This window comes from Dipteris shenzhenensis, chromosome 16 (genome assembly GCF_047967505.1).
Source record: "Dipteris shenzhenensis isolate YYH24624 ecotype China chromosome 16, Dip_SZ_1.0, whole genome shotgun sequence".
Classification (NCBI taxonomy): domain Eukaryota; kingdom Viridiplantae; phylum Streptophyta; class Polypodiopsida; order Gleicheniales; family Dipteridaceae; genus Dipteris; species Dipteris shenzhenensis.
The window spans coordinates 39,964,710-39,980,748 of NC_141611.1; the positions used below are offsets into that span (position 1 = coordinate 39,964,710).

General features: G+C 42.1%; 1 protein-coding gene across 1 annotated transcript in view; it reads right to left on the reverse strand.

Annotated features, from left to right (window-relative positions):
- Positions 1-8,485, reverse strand: part of LOC147892944 (Amino acid kinase family protein) — a 64,390-nt gene extending 55,905 nt beyond the window's left edge. The window contains exons 1-2 of the mRNA XM_087387244.1: positions 8,336-8,485; positions 7,948-8,166 (exon numbers count right to left, since the gene is read on the reverse strand). Coding sequence (XP_087243370.1) covers positions 7,948-8,166; positions 8,336-8,408 — 292 coding nt within the window. The 5' untranslated portion in view covers positions 8,409-8,485. The remainder of the gene's footprint in view (positions 1-7,947; positions 8,167-8,335) is intronic.
- Positions 8,486-16,039: the final 7,554 nt, after the last annotated feature.

The window sequence follows — 16,039 nt, forward strand, 5'->3', positions numbered from 1 at the left end:
ATGTGTCCATAATGGACCTTAGTAATTCTATGCCACTCTTTGGGCCTTCACATTGCACTCCATTCTATTGCAAGTGTTGTCGAGCCCTCTGGTTTCCCGCTCCTCCATAACCAAGCATACGCTTTCGTAATTATGGCTGACATAACATTCCCTTCCCCTTAAGAATGGTTAACGTCCTCGAAAACAAAATTGGGAAACCTCCTCCAGAGATTGCTTACCCTTTCCCATGTTGAACTCTCTTCACATCTATCTTTCCACTTAACCAAACATTCTTACCATATTGTATGTCGTTTATGTCGTGTTCTTTTTTCTTGTCTATCTAAAATTCTTTCTACTTCATGTGGTAAAGACGCAATGAGTTCAAATAGGACTTAATTTCCAATGAGATTATCATCATCTCCTAACTTCCTTTTAAGCCTACTAACATGAAAAACTGAATGTACTCTGCATCCCTCGGGTAAGGCTAATTTGTAAGCAAGTTCTCCAATTCTCTCAAGTATTGTGAATGGTCCACAATACCTAGGAGATAACTTTGGAGTCTCGACATTTACCTATCTTTAGAGATTCTGAAGATTCAAGTACCTTGAGGTAGATTTTCTCATTACTTCAAACTCCAACCTTCTACGGTAGGGGTTTACGTAACTTCGTGCTCTATCCTGAGCTCTTCTTATGCTATCTTTAGCTAACTTTAAGCATTTGATTCATATCTTCAAGAAAATCTTTGGCCGCTTGAACCTTCTCTTTTTTGAGTCCCACTGCTATTGGGGCTCTTGGTTGAAATCGATACATCATCATGAATGGACTTAAACTTGTATAGCGGAATGTTTGGCACTGTTATATGAAAATTCTAATATGGGTAAATATTGTTCCCAATTAGTTTGCCGTTTACTTTGTGTGGATGATCTGCGGTGCTCGTATTCAACGAAATTTCCAACCTCATAAAAACAGCCCTCCAAAAATGGTTGTTAAATTTGATATCCCAATCACTAACGATATTGGCTGGTAGTCCATACAATTTATAAATATGCTCCACAAATAGCCTAGCTGTTCTTGGAGTTTTCACCTCTCAGGAATAAAATGAGCCATCTTTGTCAACCAATCAACAATTACCCACATAGAGTTACGCCCCCTTTGTGTCCTAGGTAATCCTACAATAAAACACATGGAGATGCTTTTCCATTTGTCAGATGGAATCTCCAATGGGTGTAGAAGACCTCCTACCTTAAGGCGTTCAGCCTTATTGACCTAGCATTTTTGGCACGTCAATACATAGCCTTGGACGTCCTTACCTATTCCAAGCCAAAAGAATTGCCTTTTCAAAAGTGCATACGTCTTCTGAATTCCTGGGTGTCCAGCACTCATACTATCATGACACTCAAATAGATGGAGAAAGGATAACCTTAATGGCTATGGGATTCGAGGGTGTTGCCATAGAGCACCTTTGGCTAGACTAAGGGTCACCACCAGATTTTCTTTCTCCGTACAAGCACAAAAACTCCCACTGTGAAGAAGGGGAAAAGAAAAACAAAAGCCACTTAGAAGGTGGGCAGGGAAGTTGCCTCACCCCCAAAAAAGCTAGGGAGAGTCCTTGAAGAAAGAGGCACCTCAAAGAAGCCCCTGCGACCCAAACCCGAACACAACCAAGGCCCGAGGGTCGATGGAGGAGACGAGAAAGGGTTGAAGGGCCGCAATGAGATCCTTTGAAAAGGAAGCGGGAGGAGAGAGAATGACGGAACTAGGGAGAGGAAGGCAAGAAAAGAGTCAGAGAAGGGGGGTGAGATGGAGGCAGAGGCGGAGAAGGAGAAGGGGAAGGAAGCGGGAGAGGAAGTGGAGGGAAAGAAGGTAGAAGAGGAGTCAGGGATGGAGGCAGAGAGAGGGCGGGATGGATGGAGGCAGACGGGGAGGCAAGAAGGAGGTGGAGAGACAGACGGGGAAGGAGGCGGAGGTGGAGGCGGGGGGGGAGGCAAAGGTGGAGGCGGGGGGGGAAGGCGAAGGTGGAGGCGCGAGGAGGGACACGGAGGTGGAGGCAGGATGGAGGCAGAGAGAGGAGGCGGGGATGGAGGCGGGAGATGGCAGGGGAGGGAGGAGGGAGATGGCGGGGAGGGCGGGCAGCGGGAGCAGCCAGGGAGCATCACTTTACAGCTCAATAAAAGAAAAGTTGTTGACAAAGAGGGAGTTTGGGCATCAATCTAGAGTGGTGTCATGGCGAACTCTGCCTGTATGATCGAGAAAAAGAGAGAGAAGAAGAAGAAGAAGAAGAATATATTATCGTCCTCTGAAGACCAAAAAATCGGCGTATGGGACCTGAGAGAGAGAGAGAGAGAGAGAGAGAGAGAGAGTTTATTAAAAGTCTTTGAAAGACCGAAGGGTCTATGAGAATGAAAGAACCTAATACAATGAGCTGAAAAGGTGGAGCCTCTAAGTGGGCATCAACACCCATGACCAACTAGTGGCGGCTATCAATATGTGTGGTCCATTCCGGTCTCCTACCTATGGCCCTACCACCAACAAGTGCCACTATCACTCCAGAGAGAGAGAAAGAAAGAAAGAAGAAAGTTTATTAAAGTCTTTGAAAGACCGATAAGTCAGAAAGAAAGAAGAAAGTTTATTAAAGTCTTCGAAAGTCCATTCCAGTCTCCTACCTATGGCCCTACGACCAACAAGTGCCACTATCACTCCAGAGAGAGAGAGAAAGAAAGAAGAAAGTTTATTAAAGTCTTCAAATGACCGATGAGTTTATGAGACTATGAAAAATCCTGATACAAACAAGCTGTGTGGGTGGCTGTGTCACTAGCTCTGTGTCATGATCACGGCAGATCCTCGTGATATGGGAGCCCGCATGGTCTGGCTGGAAGAACTTAGTGTGATCGAGCTATGAGAAGAGTCTATCAAGGAGGTCTGCTCCTGTCTCCGTGATCGAAGTAGATGCTTGCAGTGTCTGACTGCCTCGTGAATAAAGGCTGCTAAGCATCTGGAAAGGAGAGAGAGCGAGGAGGTAATAGAAGCGTCCTCGAATCTCATAGTACACTAGGCATCTGAAAATGAAATGCTCCTCCAACTCAATCTCCTGGATGTCACATAATCAGCATATGCGCCTCTCCCTAGGCAAACCCTCAGCCCTACCACTCTCAATGCGAAGTCTATGTGAAGAGACCCGAAACTGCCCAATAGAGATCCTCTATGAATGGGGTAGGTGGATCTGCATATATCCTAGTGGCTCGATAAAACTCTAACAATGATCCCTATAGAAGCTGAGCTTCGTTGGAAGCTCGCTCGGTCCCAACAAGGTCCTAAATGTGTGTAGCTACAAAAGATCCTCACGAATGAGGCCTGGTTGACCTCATGAGACAGGAGAGGGGAAAAAGGCGTGTCAATGCTATACTACAAGGGGAAGAGTCTATCCATGTGGAGTCCCAGTTGCTCAAACCATCTCTTTGTGCGTGCAAACCAGCATCTCTGATCCCCTGCTGTTGATAGTGCCATAGAGGAGGACAATGCTAGCCACGGTAATCTACTGCGTCTAGAAGTGCAATCTCCGTACCCCTTGATCTGATATAGGTAGGTGATAACCTGAAATGCTGCATCAAGCTGTAGTGGAGATGACCCAAACTCAGCCAGAATGATCTGGTGAGGAACTGACGGCTTACTGCGAATCATCCGTGATAGCATGAGAACCTATAGGCGCTCCACTCAAGCCCACTCTATATCTGACAGAGTCGACCCCCAACTAGGGCTGCCATACATCCCCGCTGGGCGGACCAAGGTGATAACCTGAAATGCTACATCAAGCTATAATGGAGATGACCCAAACTAAGCCAGAATGATATGGTCAGGAACTGACGGCTTACTGTGAATCATCAGTGATAGCATGAGAACCTGTAGGCGCTCCACTCAAGCCCACTCTATATCTAACAAATCCAGCCCCCAACCAGGGCTGCCATACATCCTTGCTGTGTGGACCAAGGAGTCAAGGAGTCAAAGAGAGAGAGAGAGAGAGAGAGTTTATTAACATCTTCGAAAGACGAAAGGGTCGACACTGAAGAAAAACCTATATACCTTTGTAAGACTAGAATAAGTCCGATCATACAAATTTAGATTTTTTGTTGTTCTAAAGATCAAAAATCTACAAATAATATAAAAGAGAAAATGAAAGAGAAGAAAAAAGAGGTAAACAAAAACTTTTATGAAAAACAAAAGGCAAGGGGTGGGGCCATTAAAAGCAGGCATCCACACCCAAGGCTCATGTCTGAGACCAAAATATCCATAGAGAGATGCACCACATTGTCTTTGCAGGAGAATACATAAATCATTGTCCATATGATAACCAAAAACACCCTAAAGGGAGGGGGGGAGATTCCCACCAGTTGGTCAGCTCTACATGATGGAACCTATGCTATGAAATCTAAGCCCCATCTCTGAAGAGCCTCCTAGGGTAGGCAGTTGCAAAGGCATATAATCCTAGGGAAGGGGACATCTTGTTCTTTGCGAAATGTCACAATTGGTGCTATGTTAGATAGTAGGGTACTAATAGACAGTAAACCCTAGCGCAACAGAATGATTTCTCAGCACTCGAACTCCCTCAGATACCACAGTAAACACTTACTGAAATAACTCAGAGGAATAGACAACAATAGGGAAGAATAAAACTCATATTATTCATCCACAAAATGTGGGCAAAATCCACTGAGACTGAGCAGCAACCACCAGCCAGGATTCTGGATATGAAATCACAATCTAGGATACAGAAATGCTGAGAACTACAGAAGGTAGAATCTGTGCAACACTATTGCTGTCACAGCAGCGCCTTCGAATGGACCATAAAAGTAGACCTCAGTCAGCCGACCAGTCTGTGAAAAACCAAGACCAGATCTGGCAGATCTGACCCTACAAGATCTACGCTGTTTCTCCTCCTGGATCTGCCCAAACTTGGTGCAGATACTGGTGTTAGAAAATCAAACAGAGGGTATCCCGGAGCAGCAGAAGACTGATGGATAAACCCAGGAATTACATGCGGAAGTGTTTCACTACAGAATCAAACTTCTTAGGTTGTGTGCACTTCACAACCATAGATGTGTGTGTGCAAGCCAGAATAGACAGTGCATCCAAGACAAATATAGAAGCAACAGGACATCACTTGCAAAGCATAAAAAAAGAAGGGAAATGGCAGAAAGAAGACAACTCAGGATCTTTATGCTGCTAGCTGCTGCATGCTGCCCTCTAAAAAGGACCACTCCACCCTGTCATATTCCTTCTCGAAATCCAAAAGAAGGATCGCAAGAGGCTGTGACTCCTACTAGGCCCAATCGACAGCCTCTCAGAACGTGAAGATATTGTGCAGGATACTGCGCTCATGAACAAAACCTGCCTGAGTACTGTGGATGATGTATGTGAGGTCGGGTTGCAACTAGAGGCTCAAGACCTTGGTTAACATCTTCTAGGTGGTATCCAGCAAAGTAATCAGTCTCCACTGGCGTACGTAGGATCTATCTGCCCCCTTTGGAATCAAACAAATCCATCCTCTACTCAAGGATTGAGGATGGGAGCTTGAGTCAAAGATCTCCTGAAACGCTAGCCGTAAGAGGGTGAGAATGTGCTCCCAAATGCAGTAAAAGAAGGATAAAGTCAGTCCATCCTCCTCTAGGCATTTTTGGGACGCGAGGGCTTTGAGGGCCGCTGAGAGCTCCTCGTCAGTAAAAGGTGCCTCCACCTGCTCTGGGAGACTATCAAGGATATCTGGGCCCAGACAACCTCTTGAGCGACAAGAACCTGTGAGGACGACTCCTCAACCTCGAACAAATGCTGATAGAAGTCCGTGGTCATCTCGAGAATCCCCTATGGACCTAAGTGGATCTATCCACTCTAACCTAAGTGAAGCTAAGTCCCTACTACTGACCTAGGGCCTATGGTCTGAAAGAATTGACGAGTCATCTTGCCTCCCTACCCACTGTGCCCTGGAGGATGATATGAAAGCTCTGCTCTGCGAACCCCCATTGCCTGGAGGTCAAGCCGTGCACACTCGTTAAAGGTGTGCAAGCCACAGTGAGGCTTGGTCATGCTCCCGAAGTCACTCTATGGAAGCAAATCTCTCCTCAAAGCCCTCTCTCAGGCCTTCAGTGTCTGACGCCGCCTAAAAGCCAAAGCTCCTCTCTGCTTCTCTAAATGGCATCCACTACCCAAGCTACCCACCCCTCCTGTAGAGGCCTATCTGGCTGCAGCTGAATCTCTGTTAACGACCTGTTGCACCTCCTCCTAAAAGAGCAAGTCAGGGATCTGGATAGCCTTTTGTGAAAGTCCTCACCAAGGCTGCTTAACAAACAGCAATATTAGGGAGTGATTTGGCATCGTCATACTTACCAAGATACTAGTGGACCCCCCTCTATGCATGACCCAGTCGCCCACAGAGAATCTGTCAAGGCACTCTAGCAGACCATCGTGCCTCGTCTGACCAAACGAAAACCAATAAGCTACTTGAAAGAACTCCGGCTCTACCACACAGAACCCGACCACTGATGGTGAATATAAACTACTCCCACATACACTCTACTGCAACCATGCTGGTAAAAGGAACTCCGACGAGCTTGTCTTGCTCAAACTCAAGGTTGTTGAATTCTCCCAACAACCCACGAGTCAACGTCCAAGATGCACTCCGTGACTTGCCTCTAGAAAGCTGGACACTACTAACAACAATCAGGGGCGTACACGTACCGGATACCTATCATGGATTCCCCCATTCGAAGACCCATCCATACTGCTCTCCCAATGATGTGCTCACCTTGTCGTATACCTCCGAGGCAGCTGTCTATGAAATCGAGATGCAAACCCCGCCACTCTTGTCAACTGTGGGAGACTAGATCTCATGGTCCCTCCGTAGAAGAGGGTGGCGGCAACGAGACTGCTGATACCTGATGCTATAAACATATTCTCTTGAATCAAAGTGGACTTCTAATATCTGATGCTGAAAACATATGCTCCTGAATCAAGAGGAAATCCACTATCCATCCTACCACAGCCCTTTGCCGGAGTATCAGAGCCTTCGGTTGCGGACGTGCCCGATCGTGGAGCCCTTGCACTTCCAACTCACTAGGGTCCAGTCATAGAGGGGGATGGAGAACAGGACTCGCCTATGGATGGAAGGCTACACAACGACCTCTGACTTCTGGGAATTCGAAGGGGCCTCGAAAAGAGAGTAATTCGTGTCCGTGCATCGCCATGCTAGCAACATAACCAGCTCTACTCCAATCTTCAAAGCCCGATGCATCATGAAAACTCTACACCAAGCCTGTTGCAAAGCACCGTGCAATAAAGCCAAACTTTTATTAACAAATGCTGAACTACTATATGGTTATGGTATAGTGTGCTTATGTTACTAACACCCTGCCTTTCAAATTGTATACGGGCACATAACTGCCATAATTGCAGGACTCAATTGCCTCGTTTCAAAATACGTTGCAAGCTTGCTAAGGCATAGCTAGTCGTTATAAATGAACTTGGAAGACCTTGACTTGCCCCCATGCTTCTTGTAGCGAAAACCGAAGTCCACGCTACTCTAAACCTGTCTTTGAAGTCAAAATGATCTACGTATGTTGTAACCTCTACGGCTGAATTGATCGTTCAAATCGCTCACTAAGGCAAGTCTTTCAAGCTAGAGAAGGCGCACTAAGTGAAACATCAAGCTCAGCGACAGAAGTTCTCCAATCTTGTAACAGGCATAAAACTCTGGCACGGTGTCGGAAAGAAGAAACGTCTACATAACTTTTTCTGACATGAACTGGAATGTCATTGAATAAGCTGATGGAAAAATTAACCTTGTGCCATGTATTATTTTACAAATGGATCCACTTCAAATGTATAACTATTTCTGACATGACTTGCAATCAAATGTATAACTATTTCTGGCATGAGCTGCAATCACATTGAATAAGTTGATGCCTAAGTCTGAAAATTGACCTGCGCCATGAATAACTATGAATGGATCCACGTCAAAATACTTCTCTTTCAGATCAGAAGGATCGGGCAACTCTGACACTCCATCACGGCTACTCCAGTCCATCTTTATAGATGCATTGGAAGAGTGAATCATAGACTGCCTAAGGTGCCTGCATGTCAGGGCGAGTTTTGCCACGTCGAGTGTCTCCAGCTCATCTTTGCGGGTGATGGCAGATCCACCTGTACTTTTAAAAAAATCGCTTCAGATCGATTGAAGGAATTCCTAGTGCAGAAAATTTTCTCGAAACATTTTTTACTGAACCTGACCTGAAATCGTTGCTTACAATGGCATCTCAAATCAACAAGATCTCAAAAAGACATTGACTGAATGGCGATCAGAGCAGCTCACCTAGCTTCACAATGCATCTGATTGGCTTGTGGTGAGGAGTTGCTTCATCTTGAAAGGTTGATTGGAGCTCCATTTGGGTTGAAATCACACTAACTAGTCACAAAAGAACAAGTTCCCTAGCCCAAAAACGGTTATAAGCTTTGCCATGGATAGAATATTGCTTTCAAGGCCTTAACAAATACATGATTATTTTGCTTTTATAGACTCTAATGTCCATAAATCCTAAGTTATTGGTGAGAGAAAAAGAGGAGAGGTGTGAAGAGTGACAAGGAAAAATGAATTGGAGATTACCCAAGTGGGAGCAGAGAAGTACTATAGTATCGACGTCCTATATTATCCTTGAATGAAGACATCACTTCCTTACAATCATGGATTCTAAGTAGAACAACATGACAAAGTCATTGTAGGCAAAATAAAAAACTTGACTCTCATTGGCATATCCTAGGAAGACCTCTAGCATCCTTAATGACCCATTGGAACTCGAATAGACAGCCCCATCGCACCTTTTACCTCTCTTTCCTTATCATGCATTTCAATTCTCCCATACTTGTTCTTCAGTTTCTCTAATGATTTCTCTTACGACAATCAAGAAAAAACGAAAGTTTATTCAAAACACATCCCAAAATCCATGCAAGATGAAACTCACTCAGTTAGCAACGAAGAAGTTGGGGTGGGGGAGCGAGGATAGGGGGGAGAGGGGGCCAGGGAAGGGGGGTTGGGGGAGGGAGGGGGGGTAGTTATATTTTATCATTTTGATTTGTTGGCAGGTCTAATGTTGCTTTGCATACAAATATCCCTATATAAAACATGCAAACAAACATTAGATACATTCATGCATGTGTGCACTCATTGATACATACATATCAATACATAATATTTATATATGAAAATGACATACAAGATAAAATCCCTCATGAATGGAAAGGATAGCCATTTATTAATTGGTGGATAGCTCTTCATTTGCTAGGTACCACCTGCACGTGAAATAAGTGAATATTTTATATATTTTTTCCATTTTGTTTTTGGCAGATACAATAGGGCTTCAAAATTAGAACCAAAAGTACATCACAGAGGACAAGGGATTGCCTAAAAGATCAACATCATAAAGCACAACAAATGATTGGGGATATCACTGGAAGGACTCACAAGCAGACGTAAAATATGGCATTACTATCAATCTCACGAGAAATGGTCTTACTACATCTCCTTCGAGTGAGCCAAGAGAACTTGAGATTGTAGATCCTTGTATTCACCACCAAACACCACAGTAGCATGGCATTCCCCTATGCTAGAATCACCTCAAGGCCTCTACTGTATAATGGGCCTCTTAGAATCAACCATAGAGGTCAATGGAGAGGTCTCATCCTTGTCTATACCCAACAAGACTTGTTGACATCTACGTCCAAGAGTAAAGCTTTAATATCTAAAGGCCAACACTATTAAATACTACATAGCAAAGTTGCAAGCATGTAGCCAATACATGATAATGAATGTTGAGAACATTCAGCCCTCCATGCATCTTTGGTGAATAGATCCGTTCACATTTCAAAAGCCCAAGAGCCTTCCTTTGATGTCTAGTTTTACATAATACTTCCATTATGGTCTGATTCATTTCTTTGTCCAAACTATAAAGGCAATATAATTTGTACATAAGGATGGGTTGTACTATCAACAATCTCACATGTAAAGGCTAGGTAGGCAATTGAAGTACTTCAATTTTACAGTGATCTTCTATAGGATCTGTAGTGTGTAGCATCTTTCCAAGACACATTCCACCCCGATGGATATCCTAGATGCCTAACAATTTTTATTAGTGGAAGAATCTATCCAAGCCATAATATGCTATGGAGAAATCTAGACTTCCCTAAAAATTGCAGAGACTGCATAAGAGTTTGCAAATCCTCTAGACTACTTTCGGAGGAGAAAAAAGAGGACTTGACATATACATGGCTGTCTAACCCTCGGGCAATTCCAAACCACGGAGAAGTCCTTGATCCCATGTGTTAGGAGCAACATGATAACAAAGCGAGAATGCAAGAAGTGGAATGTGTAAAATACACAATACAAAAAGTGCATAGAATAGAAGAGAAAGAGAGACACCAATATACATGGTTCACCTATTGTGGGCTACGTCCACAAAGAAATAGCCAATCCTTCCTTAGACTTTATGATGTCTTAATAAAAATCCCTATTATTGGATAATTAAACCAATAAAATTCCCCCCCTTTTTTCCCCTTTCCCCTGTGATATTTGGAGTCCTTTCCAGCTTTTATCTCCCTCTTAGTTGTGTCCTAAAGTGTTTTATTATAATCTATGTATATATATATATATATATATATACACATAGTTTCACTTTTCATTGTTTCTGGTGCTATGGTAACCCTACCCCTTGAAACTACACCCCCTAATAAGTTAGCCCAGTACATGCCAACCTACTGTTTTATTTAAAGGAAAATTTTTGCCTATGCCTAACCTTTATGATTAAAACCCCCTAGTTACCTAGGCTTCATACTCCTAGTTCTCAATGTCTTTACCGCCCACGACCTTGCTCTCTTGTAAATGCTTACCCAGTTCACTACTACAAACTACTTGTCTCCCACTCTTACTTCTCCCCTCTATTGCTACCTCATTTGCTACCTGTCCACGACTCTCCTCTACAACTTGGTTTGTGCACTTATCCTTGGCAGATTGGAACAGCACCTGCTTCCTCCATTCCCTTGTGAAAGCGATGACTTCTGAAGGACAAATTGATGTAATGGATCATACCAAGGTCTATGGTTGTGAGTGATCATGTGATTGAGTGCGTGAACATGTGTGTGCTGAGTTAGTTGTGACTGATGATGTGTCAGTAGGTGTGAATGAGTGAATCTAGGAGTGTGGTGTGTGATTGAGAGATTCATGGAGATGATTGTGGATCTAGATGCTCACTATTGAGCTCACATATGATGTAATCTAAGGATGTATCCAAGTCTATATAATGACACTCTCTCAATGAATAAACAAGCTTCATTGTGAGATCTCAACATGGTATCATAGCTAGAGTCTAATGGATCATACCAAGGTCTATCGTTGTGAGTAATCATGTGATTGAGTGTGTGAACATGTGTGTGCTAACTGATGATGTGTTAGTAGGTGTGAATGAGTGAATTTAGGAGTGTGGTGTGTGATTGAGAGATTCATGGAGATGATTGTGGATCTAGATGCTCACTATTGAGCTCACATATGATGTAATCTATGGATGTACCCAGTGTTTATATAATGAAACTCCCTCAATGAATAAACAAGCTTCATTCTGAAATCTCAACAACTTCTTCATGCTTTTAGATCATTGTAGATCCTTCTGTTTGCCTTCACGACTAAACTCTTCTTTGCTTGATACAGTTGCTTTGCAGTGTCAATTTTGTTAGAATCTGCACAGGCTATCTCTACCAATGTAGCGACCTCTTCAATACCTCTTGTTGGTTGGCATTGTATCATTAGATCTTTTGTTGGTGGTTCATGGAGCTTTCTCGGTTGAACCTCCTTTCTAGTGCATAGATTCCGCCGCTTGTACTTATAAAAAAGTTTGCTTCAGATCAATTGAAGGAATTCGTAGTGCTGACAATTTTCTCCAAACATTTTTTACTAAATCTAAAATCGTTACTTACAATGGCATCTCAAATCAACAAGATCTCAAAAAGATATTAACTGAATGGCTATCAGAGCAGCTCACCTAGCTTCACAATGCATCTAAGTGGCTTGTGTTGAGGATCACTTCATCTTGAAAGGTTTATTGGAGCTCCTTTTGGGTTGAAATCACACTAACTAGTCACAAAAGAACAAGCCAAAAATGGTTATAAGCTTTGCCATGGATAGACTATTACTTTCAAGGCTTTAACAAATTTATGATTCTTGTGCTTTTATAGACTCTAATGTCCATAAATCCTCAGCTATTGGTGAGAGAAAAAGAGGAGAGGTGTGAAGAGTGACAAGGAAGAATGAAGACATCAGTTGCCTTACAATCATGGATTCTAAGTAGAACAACATGACAAAGTCATCGTAGGCAAAATAAAAAGCTTGACTCTCATTGGCATATCCTAGGAAGACCTCTACCATCCTTAATGACCCATTGGAACTCGAATAGAGAGCTTCATCGCACCTTTTACCTCTCTTTCCTTATCATGCAGTTGAATTCTCCATACTTGTTCTTTAGTTTCTCTATTGATTTCTCTTACGGAAATGAAGAAAAATCGAATGTTTATTCAAAACACGTCCCAAAATCCATGCAAGAAGAAACTCATTCAGCTTGCAAGGAAGAAGTTGGGGTGCGAGGGTGGGGGCGGGGGGAAGAGGGGGCCAAGGAAGGGGGGTTGGGGGAGGGTAGTTATATTTTATCATTTTGATTTGTTGGCAGGTCTAATGTTTCTTTGCATTTAAATATCCCTATATAAAACATGTAAACAAACATTAGATGCATTCATGCATGCGTGCACGCATTGATACATACATATCAATATATAATATTTATATATGAAAATGACATACAAGATAAATCCCTCATGAATGGAAAGGATAGTGGTCCATTCATTGAGTGGACAGCTCGTCAAAGTGAATATTTTATGTATTTTTTCCAACTGCACATGAAATAAGCTATATTTTATCTATTTTTCCCATTTTGTTTTTGCGGATACAATAGGGCTTCAAAATTAGAGCCAAAAATACATCGTAGAGGACAAGGGATTGCCCAAAAGATCAACATTATAAAGCACAAAAAATGATTAGGGATATCACTGGAAGGACTCACAAGCAGAGGTGGAATATGGCATTACTATCAATCTCATGAGAAATGGTCTTACTACATCTCCTTCAAGTGAGCTAAGAGAACTTGAGATTATAGAACCTTTTATCCACCACCAAACACCACAGTGGCATGGAATTCTCCTATGCCACAATCACCTTAAGGACTCTATTGTATAATGGGCCTGTTAAAATCAACCACAAAGGACAATGGAGAGGTCTCATCCTTATCTATACCCAAAAAGACTTATTGACATCTACGTCCAAGAGTAAAGCTTAAATATCTAAAGGCCAACACTATAACTATTACAACACACTTCAAAAACTATATCATATTTTCAAAACTATTACAACACACATCAAAAACTACTAATTTTATTAAATATAGACTCATTACCAGTACAAATGACATCACACTTCAAAAACTATTACATTTATTCAATACTAGTATGAATGGACAAGTTGCAAGGAGGCTTCCATTTCTCATTCCTTTGAGTTGCCTTCTCACTATCTTTCCATTTAGTGTAAAGAAAAAATCACTATCATCAAGGTGACAGTGATGTATTCTTGAATGTGCTTCAAGCTCCAACTATCTATGACCTCAAGATATTGGATTTTCCCATTGGGCATATGTACCTCTACCTCTGTGGTGTCCACTACATCACAATCCATAGGTATCCATGTGCCATGATTATTTTTCCAATGTCTATAGGCATATCTCATGTAGCAAATCCTCTGCACTACTTGATATCTTATTAAATGATCGGGTATATCACATGAGAGAACTCGCAAAAGAACCTAAGATATGGCTTACTCTAAATCTCACGAGAAATGGTCTTACTATCAATCTCACAAGAAATGGTCTTACTATCACTCTCACAAGAAATGGTCTTTTTATATCTCCTTCCATTGAGTAGAGAGAACCTAAGATTATAGATCCTTGTATTCATGCCATCAAACACCATTGTGGAATTTTAGATATTGAGGCCAATGTAACACCCTTGTGGCATCTTGAATCACTACCTTGGTATTGTCATATGCCATCATCACCTCACTTCCTCTATTTTATATAGCCATGTGCCTCTTACAATCAACCACACAATGCTCAAAATCGTGGCCAATGTAGAGGAAATGCAAAACATTCTCACCTATACCCAAAAATACTTGTTGACAGCTACGTGCAAGAGTAAAACGTTAATATCAAGCTATTGCAATGCCCTTCTCCAATTCATTCACAAGCTCTTACTATAGGACTCTCTCAAAACAATTTTCTCTTGATTGTGTGCATAGAGGACACTTGTTATCAATGTCTAACTAGTCCCTTAAATTACATGCACTAGAGGCTATTGATGCAACACATCCCAATAGAAATCCTCTAGCTCCCTAGATTAAGAGTATTTACATCATTGGAGGCTACATCTCTTACTCCTCTCCTATTCAACAAAGGCATGTTAATACTTAAACCCCTATGGGCTTGTGATGAATAATCTTCTGATGGTTGGTAAGTTTTCATACGTGAACTTGACAACATCTTTCTAGTCTATTCATACGATATTGGGAAACCACAAAAGGGTCCACTTTTTATGTCATGTAATAATCATCTCTCTACCATCGGGTTTAAGCTTGCGGGTATAAGCTTGAATGCATATTGGAGCTCAACAACATCCTTCCATCCTTAGCCCTATGATCCCAAAGGTGTTTCCCATTAACCACCCCCATTTTGTCCAAACTTATGGTTGTAATTATCAAACCTAAGGCAAAAGGTTTCTATACATTGTCTTAACTTCTCTCCAACAAATTTCTTCAAGTAGTTATGCTAGCAACACCTCCTACATCTTTCTTAGCTTCTCCATAAGTAGATCTTTCTATGAAATTTTTAATTATATTTTTCTAAATTCACATCTTAAAAGTTATTTTAATAATACCTTCTATTGAGATTGTGTGATAGGGTTACATATGATAAGTGCCCCCTTGAGATATCCTCTATGCCTCATGGAAGGTAAGTACTTTGTCATTCTATGAGATGACATTCTGGATCGAAGGGATGCCTTTTGTGGAAAGAAAATAAGCTTTTTGAAACTTTTGAATTGCCAAAGGTTCTACAAACACTATGCTCCCATGAATGCTCTCCATGTGAATTCATGAGGAAGCAATGAGGCACATAATGTAAAGCCTTATTCCAAAAGCGGTTACATATATAGGCAACTGCCTCCATGTAGGTAGATCCCAGATCCATAATCATCTCCATGATTATCTTAATCAATCACCTCCTATGATCACTCACTCATCACACCAACCTAACGCACCTAACTAATGAGTCACTAGAACTTTCTAGCACACCTACACTCACACACTCCTTGCATAGGACTCCAAGCCCATAGGCACACACAGACACATCAATTTGCCCCTTCATTCCCCCCCACAAATTGATGATCTCATCCCTCAACAGTAGTACATGGGATGCTCCATGGCTTGCCCACCATCATGTGGCAACACACATGGCCCCAACTTGTGACTCACTCTTACAATTCTTGGTTTACAACTGGGAGGTAGACAATGACTATGTATGTAAAGCCCAATGAGTCCAACAAGGAAAAATCTCAAAAGACTAACAATCATTTAAGGATGGACTATCTATGGTAGAGAACCATTATTGACCTCACACACACATAACTTAGAAAACATATGGATCCTCACCCTTGTCAGAGTTGACTTGGGTGTTGTAAGTAGTGAGAGCTTTGACATTCTCTGGTGTGTCTTCTTCTTCTTCAATTTCTGTTTCCTCAACAAGATTGGCTGAACATCTCTTCTTGGCATAACATTCCTTTTCAAAGTGTCCAGGTTTGCCACAAAAGTTACATTTAATTTGCTCTTTCCCTTGAAGTTGCTTTTGGCCAAATATGCCTCTTCTTTGTAATATGCCCCTTC